General features: G+C 33.1%; 3 protein-coding genes across 4 annotated transcripts; 1 reads left to right on the forward strand and 2 right to left on the reverse strand.

The window, feature by feature from the left end:
• Positions 1–8,695: 8,695 nt before the first annotated feature.
• Positions 8,696–14,126, reverse strand: LOC104811564. The gene is made up of 4 exons (XM_010538290.1): positions 13,992–14,126; positions 13,238–13,845; positions 9,561–9,631; positions 8,696–9,306 (listed from the first exon to the last, which is right to left on the reverse strand). Exons 2-4 carry the CDS (start codon positions 13,782–13,784, stop codon positions 9,106–9,108), a joined length of 819 nt encoding a protein of 272 aa, XP_010536592.1. The 5' UTR covers positions 13,785–13,845; positions 13,992–14,126; the 3' UTR covers positions 8,696–9,105.
• Positions 14,127–15,140: 1,014 nt separating this feature from the next.
• On the reverse strand, positions 15,141–16,436 carry LOC104811565 (NAC domain-containing protein 83). Of its 2 annotated transcripts, XM_019202383.1 has the most exons (4): positions 16,207–16,436; positions 15,552–15,829; positions 15,281–15,444; positions 15,141–15,247 (listed from the first exon to the last, which is right to left on the reverse strand). In XM_019202383.1, exons 1-3 carry the CDS (start codon positions 16,412–16,414, stop codon positions 15,301–15,303), a joined length of 630 nt encoding a protein of 209 aa, XP_019057928.1. In that variant the 5' UTR covers positions 16,415–16,436; the 3' UTR covers positions 15,141–15,247; positions 15,281–15,300. The 2 variants fall into 2 exon arrangements, with proteins under 2 accessions (XP_019057928.1, XP_010536593.1); XM_010538291.2 differs by having other exon boundaries at positions 15,141–15,444.
• Positions 16,437–19,053: 2,617 nt separating this feature from the next.
• LOC104811566 (mitochondrial import inner membrane translocase subunit TIM8) lies at positions 19,054–20,339 on the forward strand. Its single transcript, XM_010538293.1, has 2 exons — positions 19,054–19,242; positions 19,998–20,339. The coding sequence occupies exons 1-2, from the start codon at positions 19,195–19,197 to the stop codon at positions 20,184–20,186; spliced, it is 237 nt and encodes a 78-aa protein (XP_010536595.1). The 5' UTR covers positions 19,054–19,194; the 3' UTR covers positions 20,187–20,339.
• The last annotated feature ends 1,673 nt before the right edge of the window (positions 20,340–22,012 follow it).

Here is a 22,012-nt window from a genome sequence, read left to right on the forward strand (position 1 = left end):
TAGACATTTCGAGAATGACCCACATTTAAAAGCTACATTTGAAACGCATGATTAAGTGATCAGTCCTTTTGCGTTCAAAGATTTTTCATGTCTAGTCCCATCTCATTTCATGCATATGTGTCGCCAAAAAAAAAAAGGAAAAAAAAAAACAGAAGTCGTGAAGAGATTGATCAATTTTGTTGGTCGGCACGATAATCTACTTGTTTGTGTCTCCCTTCTCTTTTATAATTTCCTTACGCGTTAATTAATTTCATTTGTTCCCCTATATATATATATATGAAAACATTGATATCCACTTCTTGTTGGCATTTAATATATACTATATGATGAAAACTATATCTCCTCCTTTTATTTCAATTATTTAGGTACCCTATCATAGAAAGAGGTGCCGACTTATTTGTTTGCATGTGATACTTGGACCGTTCACCATTTGCCATGTGGATTTACTATGTATGCATTCCATAAATTAATTTAATAAATGTTCTTGAAAAGAAAAAAAAAACAAAATTGTATTTTGTTTGTACTTATAGGATTAGGATATATTATTTATCCATTGAATTATTATTAGGTAGCTGCAAGGAGATCTTAAGAGTGGTGATCATTCATTCATATATATATATATATATATATATATATTAGGCTCTGTATTTCACGGGACATATAGTTAACTAGTCTTGTGTACACCAATATTTGAATAAGAGGTGCGTGGATATACACCTAAGGTCACTTTGTCTCCAATGTATAATCACATATATATATACGTACTTTAACTATTCAAATTTTGGATCACTAACAATTTTACTTAAGGAAGATATGTTTTATAGGTTCGTGCCACTGTGGTATAAAAGAGATCGACCTTCAAATTTGATGGATATAATTAAAATCATGCCCTCTCAACCGGAGCTTTATTAACGGCTATAAAATTCTCGCTTTGAGGTTTCAATATGATTTTTTTTTTCAAATAGAAAATTATGAAGTCGATATATTCATTAGTCGTTTGAATTTAATATCATGTTTTATTTTACATTCTATATCTATATATATAAGGTATATATATATATAAGGAATATACTAGAAGTTGTTTAAGAAAGTAAAAGCATGTTTAGGGTTTTCTTTATATGTTACTATTTCATTCAAAGACGCACATAAAAAAAAAGGAAGAAAAAAAAAAGAATGTTTGATTGTTCCAACAAGTAAGGAGAAGAGCTATATATGGAGCATGTGAAGTCCAAACCCGATTGAAAGAGGAAAACATTATATATGTTGCATCTCAAAATCATGTATCAAAAGTGGCAATTATACAAAAACTTAGCACACTAAGCTTCGACATTTGTTGAGTTTTTATAGTTGTCTCCTAAGGAGTAGACAAACACATGCAACACGCCAACTCTTCCAATCCGTTCATGTCACATTACCATCTATAACCACGTGCCAAATTATCATCATTAGTCTTAATTTTTAATCATATATATATATAGTTCTTGAACATTAATTAGTATTATCATGATTGTAGTGAATAATCTATAACCCCTTAAAACTAAAAATGTCGTCACTCCTTTCTTTTGTTCTCATTACAGAGCTTATACTTCATCACATATAAACAAAAAAAAAAACGTATCCCTTCACTTAGATATTGTATTGATCATCATCCATGTGTACATATATACAATTCGGTCTAAAAAAATTATATATGTTCTCATAAAAATTTCATGTAAACCTCAATTCATTTTATTATGTTCATGCAATTGCGTCGGATGAGTTTATGTTGGATGTTTCTCATTCGTTGGGGTTGTCGGAAAAATGGTTAATTTACTATTCAACCATCCATTTAATTTTTTTTTTCAAAGTCATCATTTTGAGTCAATCTTTTTACATGAATTGATTGACTGAATCTTTTCAAGTTATTATCGTGGCGACATTCCTGAAGTGATTGAAGTTCCGTTGCGATCGAGCATTATATTTTTCATCAAATAATCATTTTCCATTGATGATTTTTCTTATTATTGCACTTCCCTTGACAAGATCCTTCTGTTATAGTTCTCTCATTAATTTGTTGAAACAAATAACTATTCACAAATGAAAATGACCGATTAATGTTTCACTAACGAATAAAAACCTTTCGGGTCCGAGGAAGATCCGAAATGAGTTTTCACGAGGAACAATTTTTTTTTAAATGAGAAAATAAATTCCAACATCTTCAAGATTTTCTAAAATATATCATTCTAGGTTTTAAAATAATGTTGTTTTACTTTGGTCTATTTAGACATTCTATTTTTGGTTTGAGTTTTGAAACCTGGTCCAAGTCCGTCCAAAAAAATGATCGGGTTCATATGTCAATTTGTGGAAAAAAAATTGAATATTTAGGTCGGACTCGAATTGGGATTCAGATTTGATCAGATTAAACCCGACAGTGTTCAGATTGGTCCGAAAATCTGTTTTAAAAAAATTATAAAAAAATAATCCAAATGGAAAAAAAAAAGAGAGGAAAAACACTAATAGAAAGGTCGAGGCGAACTCAAACCCGAGTCTTATAAGGCTACCTATTTTTCCTATATTAAACAAAACATTTGATATCTTTTTTTTTTTTTAAAGTTTTATGTTCCTCCTCGATGGCATTGCATTTTATGGCATTATAAATTTGAACGTTGCGAGGCGAGAAGAAACCGGAATTTTGTGTATAGTGTGGCATTTGGAAAGGATATGTAAAAGTGATCGTTATCATAATCATGAAAACATGTTGCACGCAGACAACAAGACGTAACGTATCTGTCTGACCAATCCGAGTCTCGACGTCGACATGACGACTAACCCCACCATTCATCTCTTTTTCTTGAATCGGTGACCCATGTCATGCCATTTTCATGCATCACTCACACTCAGATGCATACATATATACATACACGCACACATATATATTCCGTATAGTGATAGATACGTATACATACACATTTATCTTTGGTGTGTATATATATATATGTGTAAACAAGTTTCATCAAGCCCCCTGCCATCACGAGAGTTCCATTACAGTTTATAATACACCTGCTTATTTTCAAGTGTTAAAAAAAACACACGTGTTCGAAATTTTAACAAGTTGTATAGACATCATGATCCACTATAATTTAGGTTTTACAAGTAATTTTATTTTTTGTCTGATAAAGTTTTGGAGTGTAAATTTCTATGTAGTGTAATAATTAAGACGGCGCTATATATGTATATACACACACACATATATATATATATATAAGTGTGCGTGCATGCATGCATGCATTTAAATTATAACAGCGTGTATCACGTTTCCTTTTCATCTTTGATTCAAAGTCCATAGTCAAAGGTATTCAAAGTAATATGCTAAGAATATTCAAATGATTCGATGGTCTTGGTTATTAGTATCCTAACTTTTGATTTTTCTTTATTTATTGGTTACAGAGCAGACTATCCGTTTCTGATTTAATATATTCCGCATTTTTTATTTCACATATCATAAGAACGCAATGAAATTTTTGTCTTTGGTGTCGGACTCTTACGACGGTTCGTAATATTAAATTTTGATTGACGTGAAAACTCTTATATAAGAACTAACATTTCTTTAGAAAATATAGAAAGGGAGTTGTACCAAAGAAACATTAACAAGGACGACATATATAGAGACCAATGATGGAGTCATGTCTCCTTTTAAATTAATTTCTAATCAAATATAACTTTTTATATCGTACAGCATATGTTGCATTTAATATGGTTACGTCTGTATACCACTATCATCATCATCATCATTATTATTATTATTATTATTATTATTATTATTATTATTATTATTATTATTATCATTATTATCATTATTATTATTATTATTATCATTATTATTATTATCATTAGGAAAATTTCATTTTAGTGAAAACTATATCGTTAACCCCAAAAATAAAAAAAAAACTGTACATTTGTTTAATATCATATTAATTCGTGGAATACAGTCATCAACATCTTAACAATTTTCGAACTTAAACCATACAAATTTAATAGTAATCAACTTGTCATCCTGATTGCTATTTTAGATATCAAATTCCATTTCATTACGTTACAATTGTTTTGTTAATTAGGAAATTGTAGGTAAAACATCTTTTGAATACAAGATATTAGGTCTTATCTTATCCCAATAGATGATTTATAATTTGAAAGTTCGAAATAAACTTTTAAATTTAATATTAGTGACTTCTTAATTTGAATAAATTATTAAAATATATAGATATTGAATTGTTATTTGTAATTTATTAAAATATTTTTCTAACTTTATCATTGCATTACTAATTTAATATTCATACAGCTTCTTCTATTTGTGTTTCTATACTATTATCTTACTTATTAAATATAGTTCAATCCATATATTTTTTCTTTCATTTTTATTAATATACCAATTTTCATATTTTAGTATGATTTAATGCATCGTTTAATTCTTATTTTTTTTTATTACAAAAAAGTTCCACATGGCAGACAAACATTTGGGACTTGGGAGTACTCGTTTATTATTATATAATATAATATAATGATAGTAGAAGATTGCAAAGCTAGCGAAGGTCGTATATGTGTAGTATATTTTATCATAAAAGAACATGTGTATATTATATTTTTAGGGAGATTAACATATTAAATTTTCAAATTTATCTAAACTTGTAAATATAAATACTAAAATTTTCGATTTCTATAAAACAACATGAACTATAATCAAAATGATATAAAAAGATCGAACTACTATCCAAGATCAGGTTGTTTAATTGGTACGGGCAGAGATAAAGTTTTTTTTTTAACCCAAATTCGATTATCCATTTGAAAAAAAAAATACCCATATGAATTTGTCAGTTCTTTTATAAGATGTAGTTGAAATGAAAACTTTGAGAATTTGTAGATTATAAAAAATAAATTATTTAAAATTTTTATCAAATCCCACTATCCGTCTTAACCGTTACTAAAGTCATTAATTTTTTTTTCTGAGGATATCAGGAGCAATATTTTTTTATGTAATTTTTTTCTAACAGTAACTGACGTCGGTAATGTTTTTTTATTCAAATGGATTGGATCAGTCCAATTGAAATTTGATCTTTGGTTTTCTTGGTGGCATAGGAAACAAACTTGCTGTGTAATTTCAATAATGGACAAATAAAAAAAATGGGCATAATAATTTATAAATTATAAATTATAATATTCAAAATAAAAAGGACAAATAATTATTAATTGTAGTGGACGTAGAAATGGGCGACGAGTGGGACGACGGTGCCGGAGAAATGGTTCGGCCGACTGACGACGATGGGCCCAGCGGTGGGTTGGGCCAAACTCATTGGGCCCCACCCACTCCTTTGTCTTCATATCCCAATTAAAAAAAGGATTTTAAAAACGATGTTGCAATTTGCATTTTAGTTTTATTATAGTTTAAATCTATTATTATTATTATTATTATTATTTTTTTTTTTTTTAGCAGAATCTGGTGGCAGATGCGAGCTCATCAATTTAAGTTTTGGTCCTTTCTCGTAAGGCATGGGTTTGTGCCCTGTCACAAATACATCTCTACCTTTTCAACTAAATTTATTTTATCTTACCAAAAAAAAAATCTAAATTTGTTTTATATCTCAGAGTCTTTTTTTCCAACTTAAATTTATTTTATTAGAAATATATTTTAGTCTCGAACTCTTTATTTTAGGATATAACGTTATCATTTCAACTAAAAAAATTATTATTTATATTTTTAATTAAGTATCTACATCAAATTTATAGGAACATATATCTCTATCTTTTCAAATGAATATATCCCCGTTGTCCTCTTAGGAAGAAAGAAAAAATATTAAAATATTTTGTATCACTCTCATATCATATATGCATTATTTCACTTATTAACAAATCTTTATTCGAGTCAAACTTGGGTAGTCTAGTGGTGGCAGAATGCATATTCTCATTCTGGGTTCAAATCCAAACGTGGAGAGGGGCATTCACCAAGACTTCTCCGATCTTTTGGGAGATGTAGTCGGACCAAAAATCTGGTAAATTTCTGGATTATAAAAAAAAACTTTATTCGTATAATATATATTATAAAATAACGTCACATATGGATGAGGTTGGTACCTAACTTGTGTTTTCTGTCTGTGTATGCAAACAAGACCATGAAATGATATATGGAGTCGGGACTATCTATTAAATTAGTCGGTCCATTAGAACGCAAATTATCAAACCAAAAATCGAGATAATCAATTTATTTATTTTTTTTATCCTTTTAGATATACATGACAACAACTTCAATAAATGATGCCCATTTATATTTATTTTCTATATATAATATTTTACGTCTACTACAAAACACACAAACGTGTTTCAGAATTTTTTATTTTGTTTCCAATACATAAATGACCTTAAAAAGCATATAATATTCCAAATTCATGCAATTCATTTAGGTTAATTAATATTCGGAATTCATCTAAGAGTATAATAAGATGGAGTAATTTTCGAGTGTAATGATTAATGAACATTACAGAAATGGGCCTACTATGAATAACACTTAGGCCCGTTTGTTGTATCCCAATGGGCCGCAGATATAAGAAATGGGTTTTATTTGTTCAATTATCTAAACCGAACAACAACCTAGCATAATTAGAAATTAGAATCGAATAAAACCGAACCGAACCGAATCAAACCGAAGATTTTATTTTGTATTAAAGAATCAAACCGGATTGAAACTAATATAAGGTTGTTGTTATGGGTAGATGTTTCAGTATTCGGTTCCGTTTTGTTTCTATAAAATATATATCAATCGATTTATTATATCATATTCATTCGGGTTTGATTCGGTTCGGTTTTACTTATTAGATCCGAGCTCAGGAAGATGTAGGTTGGGTCGAAGACCTAGGTGAACTTTCTGGTTTGACCAAAAAAAAAAAATTAGATTTTTTACATGCGCACACGTTCATATACTGAAACATGCCAGTAATCGAATATAAATTTCAAAAGTTTTCATCTTGTTTTTCATCGAACTGAATATGTGTATGAAACAAAATGATTGTGATATATATACATACACACGTGTCTGTGTCATTATCTTTATTAATCTCCCAGTAATAACCTTCCGCCAGTCCCAAACTTGTCTCCATTAGCCTTTATAAGATATGCATCTCTCTGGGGACAGACGCCTTCACCGCCGGCGCCTCCGTCTCGCCGGTTTCTTCCCTCCGTGGTCTTTCTTAACTCTCGCATCAGGTACTACTCTTTCTCTCTCTCATACTCAGCTCGGTTCGTTGTTCTTTCCACTTTTTTTTTTTGCGGGAATATATTTCAATTTCGTGCGATCTCGTGAATCCGCGTTGGTTTTAGGGTTATGGCAATGATCTGTTTCGGTTTTGTTCTAAGTTGTCGTTTCGTGAGTTTAATAGGGAGCACTAAGTGCTCGACGTAATGTCCGAAAGAGATATCTAAGTCAGGGATCTAGCTGAACTGCGATGGATGTAATGTGTTGCTGCTGCTGCTGCTGCTGCATGAGGTACACGAATTGTTTCCGAGATTTTTTATGCTTGATTTGGAATGGGATTAGATAACTCTAAACTGCAGATTAGTAGTTGTTGCTAATGGTAAAGTGTATTATGTACTAATGTGGTAATATTGTTGCTGCCTGTGTATATGATCTATGTAATCACACACACTGTTCTTGAAGATTTTTGCGTCGGATTACATACGATCAATCTGGATCTGTTTAGGGGGAATGAAATTCTATGTTTGTTTTCGTGGTGATCTCCCAGTTGCTGCACAAACCAACCATCAGATGTCGGTTGAATTTCAAATCGAAAATTCTTTTCATGATTATTGTGTAACCTCTGAAACACAACTCGGATTGCACGGACAGACGATCTGTCCGAATCGATTAACTCGTGAAACAGGTCTCTTGTATAGTGAATTATATAACCATTATGATTTACTTGTTGAATCTGGTTTTGTTCTTTTGCAATCAAGTATGATCTCTTTTGCAGTTTGTTTTTTCTCATCTTAATTTCGTATTTATTTTCTATAACTCGGGTGATTTATGGTATGAGCTATCTGCAGATCAATGTGAAGTAATTGCAGCAAGCTGATGAACTCAGACACATCCTTGGCAAGCCCCCTGTGTCATCTGATAATCAGCCCGCTGGTCCCCTCTCTTGAAATCTATACCATCGAGATTTTTCTAATCCCGAACTTGATGTTTTGCTGATACTCTAGTGAGGTTTGCCGCGTTCTTTCTTCTCCCGGCCTGAATTTAAATGTGCAACGGCAAGGTTGTGACTGTGAGTTTGAATTGATAAACTTTATGGCCTTGAAAAGTGAACAATGTCACCCTCTTAGACATGCCGCTGTCGTTCATCATTGAATCTTCAGTAACAAATGGCCATGGCTCGATTCGATTTGAACTTTTCAGCGCCGATTCTTGTAGTAAGAAGGCGAAAAACGAGCTTCCGAAAAGGTCCGAACGTGAGTAGACGTTCTGTTCTAATGACGGTTTTCCAAAGTTTCTCTTGTTACCGTTGGTATCAAAGCATCATCTCTTACGTATTCACCCTTTGCAGATCCAAAACGGGGACAGAGCTATAATGCTCGTGAAGATACGGTAAGGGAGAGGCTCTTCCCTTGCACCGGTTACGACATTTTCCTCCTTTGGGAGCCTTACCCGATGTGAGTTTGTGAAAACAAGGCGTTTTTTTTTTCTGTATTTCGGTATTGGGTTCGGTTTTTGGTATTTTCAATTCTAGAGAATCTATATATCCATTCGATTTTTGTGTTAGATTCGGTTTTTTAGGATGAAAATGCTTAATTTTTGAAGAATTTTTTGGGTTTTTCAATTATTTTCGATTTTTCGGTTGAACAAAAATCATAACCATCTGATTTTTAATGCTTTTGAAAATCTTAATCTTTGTTTCGTATTTAATCGGTCGAGGCTAAGTCTTTAAACCATCATTTTTTTTGTTGCACAATCTTAATCTACATACATACAACTAAGCTTAACCTCAGAAAAAATCTAAGCCCATAGTTTTCTCGTTGCTCTGGTACATTAGTTCTGTCGTCAATCAAGGCCAAATACAGGTGTATGTATATATGTGTATCGAATCAATGGGTTGACGGTTTCTCGTGGGCAAGGCGAGGATTGGGGTGGTTGTTTCCCATGCAGCCTCTTGCCACGACGGCGGAGTAGCAAGGCGCCGTCACGTTGAACAGATGGCACTTCTTCCGCTTTGCCGATTTCGGTAATGATATCCTGAATCTTCTTTGCCCTTTCTTCGCCTTTCTCACTCTCTCCATGCTTTGATCCTGTCTCGTTATCAATTCCATGGGAAAAATGGAAAAAAACAAAAAATCGAATCATGACGTGGAAGAAATGTTGATCATTCGGAAATTTCCAGTCTATTTTGAAAGGGTTCAGATAAATGGTTTTGTTCCAAAGAACACGTGTTTTTTTTTTTAGAGAAAACCGATTTAGTCCGACCATGGTGATGTTTTTTTTATTTTTTTTTATAAAAATGTAATAAATAAGTTGTCTTAGAATATCAAGTTATTTTGTTTACCTTTGGTTCCACGTCGTCGATGGCGCCATTTTCTGTCTGCGACGATTTCTTCTTCTCTTCTCCATCTTTATCTGAAATCTCAACAAAATGTACAAAATCAAACAACGATTTGTCCGTGTGTGTGTGTATATATATATAGATATATGTATATATGTTATGCGTGTGTGCATTTGTGTATATATAATCTGAAAAGGTCGTTCTTGTAGTGTTCTGATGAAGAACAAAGAATTAATCAAGCATTTGGACATGCTCATTCAATGAAGCACTTGAGTTCAACAAGTTCAATCATAAATGAAGACATGGGAAACTTATGGACGAAAGAACACTTACTATATTCGGTTCTTGTTGTCATGAAGAACAAAAAGAACTCCAAACCACATGAAGACACTTGCCTTATCAGGATTTCGTTTATTGATGAAATAAATGAAGAATATGCTGCAAATTTTACCAAAGAGACGTTGGAGAAGAGCCAAGAATCATGGAGTACATCATCACAAAATCTGCACAATCTTTCCTTAATTATTTCTAGCCGTTTGTAGTTGATTTGTTTCCTTTTTTGTTTCTCAATTAGCCAACGACTAGTTTCTCTTTTTCTTGTATAAATTCATGCATTTTGTACAGATTTATGAAGTGAAAAAAGAAGGGACGAAGTCCCCTTTCACCCTATACACTTTCAGCCCTATTCTTCGCTTTTCTCGGCTTCTTGTTCTTAATTGTTTCTAGTTAGAGTTTGTTTGTGTTCTCCACCTTCTTTCACGACCAAATACTCTCCAAATCACTAAAATCTACATGGTATCAGAGCATTAAGGTCCAAGACCTCTCCATTATAAAGTCGTTTTATTTTCAGCTGCATATACCGAGCAAATTCCCTCTTATCTTTGGTTGATAGATAGAGGAGCCTGTTCGTGTATTCAATACTATTTCTACCTTCTTTGGCCATTCTTTCAAGCCAAAGGGAGTCATATTTTTCAAGTTTTTCGTTGGCCTCTCATTCAAGCCACGACTAACCATTTCTCTGTCCTTTTCGGTTCTTACATCCAAAACCGAGAGGAAAGGTATTGTTTTCTCATTTTCATCAGAATTTTCATCCCTTTTAACATTTTACAATCCACTTCAACCATATGTGGAGTTCTTGGGATGTTAATTATGGTCCTTTAGAAGATGAGGAAGGAAATCATTGCACATATTGTGTAGATGAACATGGTAACGTCACAGAATATTGGTCTTCTAAAGAATCCATTGAAGCATGGCATAAACTATCCATAGAAGAGATAGCAGCCATGAGTGTGGATGAAGAGCCCATTTTTGAGCAAGAAGATGAGAAGGAAAGTGTTGTGGATGACAACGTGTTTGATCATCTCCCATCGGATATCAAGGAGGCTTTACTCTCAACGATCAAAGACTGCAACATACGGTTAACTCCTTCACTCCTTGAATCCCTCTTTAATTCTAATGAGTTTGTTCAAATGATGAAAAAAAGGCAGGAAGAGAGCACAATAGAGCTGATCATAAAGGAGAAGGAGACCGAAAACAAAGTGGAAGGAGGACACAAGAACCACAAAGAGGATAAAATGTCTCAAGAGAATCAACCATACGAGGAGACTATGCATTCTCCTATCCATGCCACACATATTCGGTTGAATCCTAATTCAAGAGCACAAATCTGTCAAAAATGGTGGGTGCATTGCCTAAGAGTTCCAACGTCTCTAGGCTTGGTAATTTTTCATTTTATGTCTTTATACTTGATCCTGGTATATTTACAGATGAATTTTTATATGCATATTCCAATGAAACATATTCCACAGTAAATCATAATATGCATGGTACTACATACGAAAACTATAAGATAACAAAAATTAGCATGTTTCATATCTTGCATGAGTACTTAGCATTATGCATTGCATTGTCATTAAAATCAAAACATTATTTTGATAGAATATCATTTCTAATCCTATATTATATGAAAAACCATCTAGCTGAGTTTAAGCATGTTAGAACTCTCTTCTTATTGCTATTTGATGATAAACATGCTTGTGCATTATTACATTCGGTTTCTTGTGTCAATCGGAGTGCCATGGCCTCCCTTGTGGTTTCTAATCATTTTGTTAAGTATATGCAGAAAATAAAATCTGATTTACAACACATGGAAAACTTGAAACGAAAGGAACAATCATGGAATGAGCTTGGACACATGAAGATCGAGCAATGCATTCTCCTAGCAAGATTAGCTTTCTGAAAATCATCCAAGCTAATCTTGAGGGGGAATGTTGAAGAACAAAGAATTAATCAAGCATTTGGACATGCTCATTCAATGAAGCACTTTAGTTCAACAAGTTCAATCATAAATGAAGACATGGGAAACTTATGGACGAAAGGACACTTACTATATTCGGTTCTTGTTGTCATGAAGAACAAAAAGAACTCCAAACCACATGAAGACACTTGCCTTATCAGGATTTCGTTTATTGATGAAATAAATGAAGAATATGCTGCAAATTTTACCAAAGAGACGTTGGAGAAGAGCCAAGAATCATGGAGTACATCATCACAAAATCTGCACAAATAGAATATCATTTCTAATCCTATATTATATGAAAAACCATCTAGCTGAGTTTAAGCATGTTAGAACTCTCTTCTTATTGCTATTTGATGATAAACATGCTTGTGCATTATTACATTCGGTTTCTTGTGTCAATCGGAGTGCTATGGCCTCCCTTGTGGTTTCTAATCATTTTGTTAAGTATATGCAGAAAATAAAATCTGATTTACAACACATGGAAAACTTGAAACGAAAGGAACAATCATGGAATGAGCTTGGACACATGAAGATCGAGCAATGCATTCTCCTAGCAAGATTAGCTTTCTGAAAATCATCCAAGCTAATCTTGAGGGGGAATGATGAAGAACAAAGAATTAATCAAGCATTTGGACATGCTCATTCAATGAAGCACTTGAGTTCAACAAGTTCAATCATAAATGAAGACATGGGAAACTTATGGACGAAAGGACACTTACTATATTCGGTTCTTGTTGTCATGAAGAACAAAAAGAACTCCAAACCACATGAAGACACTTGCCTTATCAGGATTTCGTTTATTGATGAAATAAATGAAGAATATGCTGCAAATCTTGCCAAAGAGACGTTGGAGAAGAGCCAAGAATCATGGAGTACATCATCACAAAATCTGCACAATCTTTCCTTAATTATTTCTAGCCGTTTGTAGTTGATTTGTTTCCTTTTTTGTTTCTCAATTAGCCAACGACTAGTTTCTCTTTTTCTTGTATAAATTCATGCATTTTGTACAGATTTATGAAGTGAAAAAAGAAGGGACGAAGTCCCCTTTCACCCTATACACTTTCAGCCCTATTCTTCGCTTTTCTCGGCTTCTTGTTCTTAATTGTTTCTAGTTAGAGTTTGTTTGTGTTCTCCACCTTCTTTCACGACCAAATACTCTCCAAATCACTAAAATCTACATGTTCTATATGCATGCATGCATGCATAATGCACGTAAAGAGAAACACCAATTCATCTCTTTACAAAAACGGCAAGGGGATCATTTCGATTTTATGAGATGTTTTTTTATGAAAAGATATCAAAGATTTCCCTATGATATCAAAGAATGCATGCTCTCTGAAAATGGAACAAGAAACTGTAATAAGATGGAAGAAATATTTACCTTCAAATTCATCGTCGGAATCCGAAAGATGGATGCAATAAACCCTGAAACTAGGCGATGCAGGACATATCATTCTCTCGTCGAAGTTGCTCATTCTTCCCTCTTCTTCGTCATCGTCCTTCTCTAATTCCCCTTCCTCTTCCTCATGATGATAATCATCGCCATGCACATCACACCCATCATGACAGACATGACCATGACCATGACCATCATGATGATCGACCTCTCCTTCCTTCACAACCTCGATGATCTTCTCCTCCACCTCCTCATAAACAACCTCCATGTTATTGTTATTGACCTCGTCGTGGTCAGGGGCCGGAGCCACCTTAGCTGACCTCATGCTGACGTCATGCTCGGTCTCCTCCCCATCAGAGCTGCCGATTCTGTGCCGGAGAAGCTCCTTCTTGGACAGGGTCTGGTTACCTTTCAGAACACTTGCTTGGCTCCGTTTCTTCACCCCCCCCAGCCGCCGTCTCAGAAGCGGCCGGATGCCGGCTGGGACCGCCTCCCCTTCCGCACCACCCATCCTCGAACCACCGCAACCCATCTTTCCCTTCTTTGACTGGTTACAGGTTTGGTGACGGGTTTGAATTTTTTTTCTTCCTTTCCTTTGGGAAGAAGATGGGGTCATGAATTTATGATATATTAAGGAGGGAAATGTGATTTGGTTTCTTTAGATTTTGTTTGCTAAATTTAGTGAAATTTGTTGTCTCTTTGAGGCAAAAGAAAGAATGAGTTGGGTTTTTGTTCTTACCTCAAAATGTTTCTTCGAAGACATTTGACTCTTCGTTGGAAACCATGAGTTTTCAGATATGTTTTAGAGGTCACTGCATGCCAATTGACACGTGTTTTTTTCCCCCAAGAATATCTTTGAACATCTTTTAAAGTAATATTGGGTTTTTTTTCTTTCTTTGATTTTACTATTTTTGGACACGGTAAAAAAAATCTCTATCTCTATTTTGTAATTTTTAAATGATGTTTGTATGTTGTTACATATAAACATGAATCACGTGTCAAAAACCTACATTAGGGAAATACAGTGATGTTAGATTGATCCACTCAGGATCCATTTATTGGACTTTTCCTGTATCTTTAAGCGTGGATATTTACTTATCGTAAAATAATTTTCTGACCGGTACACATCATCGCATCAGTTAATAGAATCTGAAAAAGTTTAACGAAAATGATGATTATATATATAATTACTGTTAATTTTAATAATTCGTATAGATATTTAGAAAATTTTGAATTTAAGTATATTTTTTGTTAAATTAAAAATATGTATATGGAAATATCATACTTGATTCAATCGATAGAGATCATGTAATATTATTAATTAGCCATTGCCTTTGTCGTTATAACTGATGGCCGAATGTAATTTGGATTACTCCATTTTTTCTTAATGTAAACACAATTTAGATAGATTCTATTCACATTTAATTACAAAATGGGTGAATTTTTTCGTGAAGACTAAAACGCATATATATGCGTCACGAAAAGGTGCATATATATATATATATATATATCATTGTTTAGGGGAAAATAAAACTTTTCAATTAATAGTTATTAAATTTAGAAAATAAAAAAAGCAAATGCACGTCGAAAAAGAGAAAGGTATATGCCATTACCAAACACATACTATTTTTTTTTTATTAAATTTATTCACGAATAGGATATACGTATAGTCGCATTTCATTTCAAACAAAGCTTATCATAAACTATGAATGCACCCTGAATTTCATATATATATATATATATATATATATTTATATATATAATGATTGTTTTTTAAACATAAAATTAATTTATGATTCAACTACTCAATCAATTTTTTTTTTGTTTGCTTTAATTTTTGGTGGTTACTTTTTTTTTTCCATTCATGGACAACCTTAAGCTATACGGATTACAAAAGCAAACTCAATGTTTATCCAATTGCAACATTTTTGTGCAGAGACAAAACATATCGATGATAATATGTTCTAACATCTAAATGCCACACTTAATATATATATATATATATATATATATATATATATATATTATACTAAATAAATTCAGATGATTCACCACCAAACCGAACCATTTTGAACAACTTCTTCACCATCCGACTCGTCTGAAGCCGTGAAGTCATCCTCCTCCATCTCCTCCTCTTCGCTCTCATCGCTCTTAGCAAACACTTTAATCGCCCTCCATTTATCTATTGCATCCTGAAAACATCGAACGAGAAAAAAAAAACATAACTAAAACAAAAAAAACACAAGTATGATCTCGAAAGAGACCGGTTTGTGCATGGAGTTAAAGGTTTTGAACGTGCCTTAAGACGTATAGGACACGGAGATCTTGCGTTCGCGACGTACACTAGACGGAATTCGTGCATAAGCCATGGAGTTATCGATCCTCGAGACCTTTTGCCGATGAAGAAGACGAACGTTTTCTTCATTCCCTTAAACCCTAATCCGTAATTGTTCTGATCCCTAGCTTCCATTTCCATCTCTTCTTCACATTCTTCCCAATACCCTGAATCCGTCTCTCTTCTCTTTCTCTCCCTCTCTTGCTTCTTTGCGAAGAAATATGCTTCGTTGTTCTTCTCTCCTGTATTAGAAGACGACATCGATTCGTCTTCTCTTTGTTAACGTAACTAAACGACAGTGACTGACTGTCAAAACCCTAGCTAGTATTTCAAGAAGATCATTTTGGACTGTTGGCCGTCTTCTAGTTCGAGTGTTCTATAGGAAACTAATTTGACTTAAACCCTTTTGAGATATAACGATTTACGTTGTAGACTTGAAGATAAAAGGAAGAAAGAGCGAGAATCCGAGTTAAATCGGTTGAGATATACATTGACCACCACGCTTCATTACAAGCTAACAAGTTGGATTCTATTCGGTGTATAACACATTCTCAATTTCGTGCATTTGTAGACAAAAACACGATAAAACATAAAGAGAGAGAATGTGGGATGAGCAAACCTAGCAAGTCCCAAGGATCGGCATTGTAAGATTCGATCTCGGGGAGATTGAAATCCATGGGACGGTTGAGGACCTTCTTGGCTAAATACTCGAAGACGAGATCTTCCTCTTCGGGATGAAAACGAAAACCGGGAGGCAATCTCACGGTTCTTCCATTCACTACGAATCTCTGCATCGATATGTCCATATGGTAACTTTTCTTCTTCATCAATTTGAATGACTCAAGCCCTCTTCAATGGCGAAGACTTTCGTTCTTGGTTTATGCTACATATATAGTGACATTTTAATTCAAACGTGGTTTAATCAAAAGTGAATTTTGCTCGTTTTCTTTCCTTCAAAAGCATTAAACATTTCAACCAAAAAAAAAAAAAAGATACAAAAGCTTTTTTGGCTGCTATGGTAAGATGCGAAATCTGCGTGGCCACATGAAATGTGATAACAAAAGTATATTTCTTTTGTAATCTAATCGGTAATCCCCATTTTCCATGTTTGATTGACCCATAGCAAAAGTATAAAAATATCAAAGATTTTGTCGACATGAAAGACTAACTAAATATTATGGTGATATAATGATATATATATATGAAAGCGTTTAAAATGAATAAATACGAGTCATTATTTAAATATAAATCGTGCCAAATATATTAAAATATTTGAAAATATTATCTAACTCCTAATTAAGTACGTTAATTCAAGTTTCAACTACTCAATGTTCCGTTGTTTCATTAAACATCTATTCATTACCATAAATAGACAGAAATATAGTATCCTTCAGAGAGAGATTCTTGGAACATTCCTAAAGAAATGGTAATGAAAATGAAATATGGTCGTCAATATGAAGAAGAAATTGTCACATGACAATTTGATTAGCCCAAGTGTCGTGAGAAATTGAAGTCTAAAGGTGGTAAAGAAAAGGGCTGACTTAACGAGTAAGTTTCGAGACGTAGGGCTTCCTCACTATGTCCCTCTTCCTTTTAAGTTCCCATTAAAACCTCTTTATTTTGTTTATTTGAATAGTTATATATATATATATATATATAATGTATTAAATTGGTTTGGTGGTTATGGCTTTTGATCATTTCTCTTCTTTTTCTTTCTATTGAACATTCATAAAGATACCTAAATCGACCAAAATTCATAATTCTTTTCCTTCAACTTTTAAACTCCGATTTTGATAAAAAGCCATTTACGGGTTTGGCCAATTATAACTATATATATACACACATATTATTTTTGAAATATTACCCGGAAAATACTTACTCAAATTTAAAATATAGATGTAATTATAATTTCAATAAGATTAATATTGAAAATAACATCTAAATTAATTTATAATTGACAATAAAAACTAGGTACTTGCAGAATTCAAGTTGCAAGGTTATTCTTGAGAGACACATATAGACATGATCATAAGAACAAAGCCGATATGAAAAGGGCCAAGATAGAATAACACTTGGTGAAATTAAGACGATATAGGTAAATATAATTACTTAGCATGAGAATAATAAAGATTTTTGTTACATAAATTAGTCGTATAAATATAATTATTGAAGTACTATATATTATAAAGTTGGAGAGAGTGTTATTCTTTTCTATTTATTGGCATTAATTTTGAGATTAAAGTGAAGGGGATCATTGTATACAAAGCCATGCTTTTTTATTTATTGAAAAGTTGAAATTTTAAAAACAAATTGTCAAAATAGAAATCATACATCTTGCTTACTCCTACGCAGCAATTTGGATTTGGTACTTTTCTTCGCCTTGAAGATGTTTGCTTCTTTTTCTTTTTCTTATTTTTTTTTCTTTTATTTTATTTTCTTTTATTTTATTTTCTTTTATTTTCATTTTGATTACCAACATTTCAGACCCAACCATTTTAATTATTAAATTATAAAGTTTGATAATATAGGTTAAATGGACTTTATATGGGTCGAATACGTAGCACTTGGCACTCATCGTCAAATGTCTACTACCAATCATGGATTGGCAGAGATAAAATGACCATGCTAAATTCACACACACACACACACACACAATATATATATATATATATATATATATATATATATACACACACACACCAAATTCTATCATAATGTGGATTGGAAGACTAAGTTATATATATTGGACATATATATATATATATATTTGGTTTACATAGTGATCATAGAACATTTATAGTACAATCATTTAACTTTATCTTTTCATCGTAAGATCTAACCAACAATATCAAATTATATGAATTTATATTTGATTTTAAAATAACCATGATTTGAGATGCATTGCAGTTTCCTATGTGATACTACAAGACGGAGCTGAAATAACCCGTCTTCACATTGATCTTAGGCTAAATAGATTTAGTCCATAATTAAATTTATATATTTAATAGGATAAACATATTAAATCTACTTAATTAATATTAATAACAAATGTGACCCAATTTTTATTGTTAATGGATGGGCTAGCAGCTTAGTCTATTCCATTTTAAAATCTCCACTTAAAAAAAATATTTTTAATTCATCTTATTAATAAGATATAATCCTGTCAAAAATACCATATTTTAGGATATTTCTCGAATATATTCGATGATCTAATCACAAAAACTATAATTTAGGATTTTCATAACAATAATCCTATCACATATATATATATATGACCTATATTTTAACGTGTCTAATATTAATTGCATAATATAAGTAAAAAACACGTGATTAGTAATTACAAATATTTTTTTGGGATATGTTTTATTTTTTAGACAGAAAATAAAACAGGGATACTTATGGATTGGGCTTTTAGGCCCAATAACAAAGTCAGATGTTCAAACATAACTCAGAGAGTCAGCTTAATTCCATGGCGGCCGTATCGCCTCCTAAGGCTCCTTGGCGTTTTAGACAGATGCTATTAGGGTTTCACTCGCTCTCCACCAAAGTTTGATTTCTCTCTCTCTCCCTCTCGTCTTCTTCTCAAACCGAGACGCTTACGTACGCCATGGATCCTTCCGTCGCTGGCAACCCTGAATTGATGCGAATGCTCAACGTAAGTCTTTCAATTTTGTCTCTTCATCATTCTCGTGAGAGTTACGAGAACCTCGCTACGTAGATGGTCGGTTGATTCGCGTTGAAATTGAGCTCCTGTTGTTGGTATTTCTTTCTAGGTTATGATCTCTGAATGAACTTAGATTTTCTTGAGGATTTGTTTGAATGCATTGGAATCCCTTGGTTTGAGTTGAGCTTTTGGCCAATCTGACTTGATTATATATATCAGGGTTTAGGGTTTTGTTAAACGTAAACTGCTAGGGTTTATGATCGAGTGATTTAAGAAAACCTCTTTCATGTTTACAAAAGGAGTCCATAATCGAGTTTGTTTGTGTATTTAGGGTTTACATAACAAAAAAAATGAGCTTCTTTCTTAGCTGTTGAATCCATTTGGAATGTGTGAAAATCTTCTTGTTACTCATTGTCTGGTCCTGTGTTTTGGTAGAAGCTAGGATGAGTTCAGATTCAGTGGTTGGACTTGTTCTCCCTCTGTTTTAGGGTCTAGGCTTCCTGTCCTTGAATATATCCTGGTTTTGGTAGGAATCATTTATCTTAGGCATGCTTAAAGATTATATAGTTATATACCTTTGAAGTTAATGCCGAAATGTGATCTGCTCTCTATGCGATTTACCCGTTTTGTTGTATATCTGTGTCCTGCTATGGCTGTCTATCTACTTCGAGTAAACTTAATGAAAAAAATCCTCTGATCATACTTTGCTAATGATCTGTAAAACTTGTGGGTGGGGATGGGGGCAGCAAGAAAAGGAAAGGGCGATGGTGAATGAGATGGTGGCGAAGCTGACGAGCGTGTGCTGGGACAAATGCATCACGGGCACGCCCGGGAGCAAGTTCAGCTCGAGCGAAACCTCTTGCCTCACTTACTGCAGTCAGCGTTATATGGATCTGAGTATGCTCATCATGAAACGCTTTCAGTCCATGCAGTGAAAAAGAAAAACCCTTTTAGATGTTCTTCTGTCTTTGCCCTCTCCATTCCTGTCACCAGAGTAGAAATCATTCAAAACCCTTTTTCTCTCCGTGACGAGTTAAAGACTAATATGGAACGAACCTGGAATAACTTCTTTCTTCTTGTTTTTTTTTGCCGATCTCTTATGAAGTTATATTCTTCAGGCAAGAATTCTTTCTTCTGATTAGACAAGTTTTGTGTGGGATTCGGACATCAAACTGTTGTTTGTGGTCATGGGGGTGACGACTGGGGACAGTAGAATTTGAACAGAGGTCTTTGTTTTCCCATTTGGTCACAATTCTACAATATTACCTATTCGCCAACAGGCGGTGAGACAGATCCGACCTTGCATGTAGAAACGAGCTAGACCCGTTAGAACCGAGCCAGCTCGTTTTTATCGAGTTGGGTTGGAAAAATACTAGGAAAAAATGGGGTCCTGCCATCCGGGGAGGCAATCTGTCGCGGGCCAACTCAAGCAGACCGGGGTCAAGGTCGGACCGGACGGTCCAAAGAGCAGTCTAAATTAGACCCAGAAGAAAGGCCGGCTGGTGAGCCAATCCATTTTGCATCTTAATCCCACCCGATTAGAAGTTAGTTTGGTTTTATTTGTATGTCGGTTTGAATTTGGTTTAGCTCAAATGGGGACCTGAACCGAATTGAAAATGAATGATACCCGAACGAACCGGAATTGGAATTAATCATGACGGAATTCATTGTGTGATTAATAATGTTTCGAGGAGCGAGTGTGTTTATGATGAAATCAAATTGTTGTGTGTGTTTTTGTCGTGTTATCTGCTAACCGAATTTGAAAAACTATTTCATCACTAAAAAATAAGTGCAACAAAGAATCTTCTTAGAGATATTTGATAAATTCTTTATTCAACTTATTGTACAAACAAAATAACATGAATTTATTTCTTTTCATGTTTTTATGAATAAGTCATAGTTTAGGTGAGGATTTTACAGGTAAGAGTATACATATTAATATATATTAGACCCAAAAGTGTGTCGAATCTATTTTTGAAAATTTATATATAAATGTGAATTATTCGACCATCATTATATATTACACGGAATCTATACATTTATACAGTGAAAGATCGGTCAAACTATGTTTAAAAATTGATACGGAATATCAAATTAAATATTCAGCCATATGATAGTTCTTTCTTTTGGGTCTTTTAACTATGTCATCACACGACATTGATTCCTAAATGCGATTTTGAGTGGTCAAAGGACGTTACGAAAACTAAAGTAGTAGTCGTATATTATATAATTAATCAGTCCTTATATATTTAATTTGTAAGATTTTAAAAAAACTTTCTCTTAAAACCTTATCATTTATACATTTTTATATATATTTTAAACCTAATTAAATCATTTTTATACTGCGATTTATTTAATGTATTTTATTTTAAAAAAATGGATGTATTTATTAAGATGTGAGGTATACCAAGTGTAACGAAACATCAATAGCATATAAATTCGTGATATAAATTATTATTTAACAATTAACATTCCGGGGGTTTTCAACATTTATGACAAAAATATAATTGCTATAATGTAAGAGGACATTACATTTTATTTTCGGAGTCAGCAGAATTTCCAGAATAAAATCTCGTTTGTATCATATTATATATTCTTCAATTCAAAATCTTATGTTTTTAGTTTGGACCGCACGGTTCAGGCTGCTTTTTGAAGTGTTGACACCAACTATGCTTGTTCTTTTTCAGAAGCCTGTCTTAAATATTAAATTTAAATATTTTTTTAGTGTTTGCACAAATATATATATATATATATATATATA

The sequence above is a fragment of the Tarenaya hassleriana genome, unplaced genomic scaffold (genome assembly GCF_000463585.1).
Source record: "Tarenaya hassleriana unplaced genomic scaffold, ASM46358v1 Cleome2, whole genome shotgun sequence".
Lineage (NCBI taxonomy): Eukaryota > Viridiplantae > Streptophyta > Magnoliopsida > Brassicales > Cleomaceae > Tarenaya > Tarenaya hassleriana.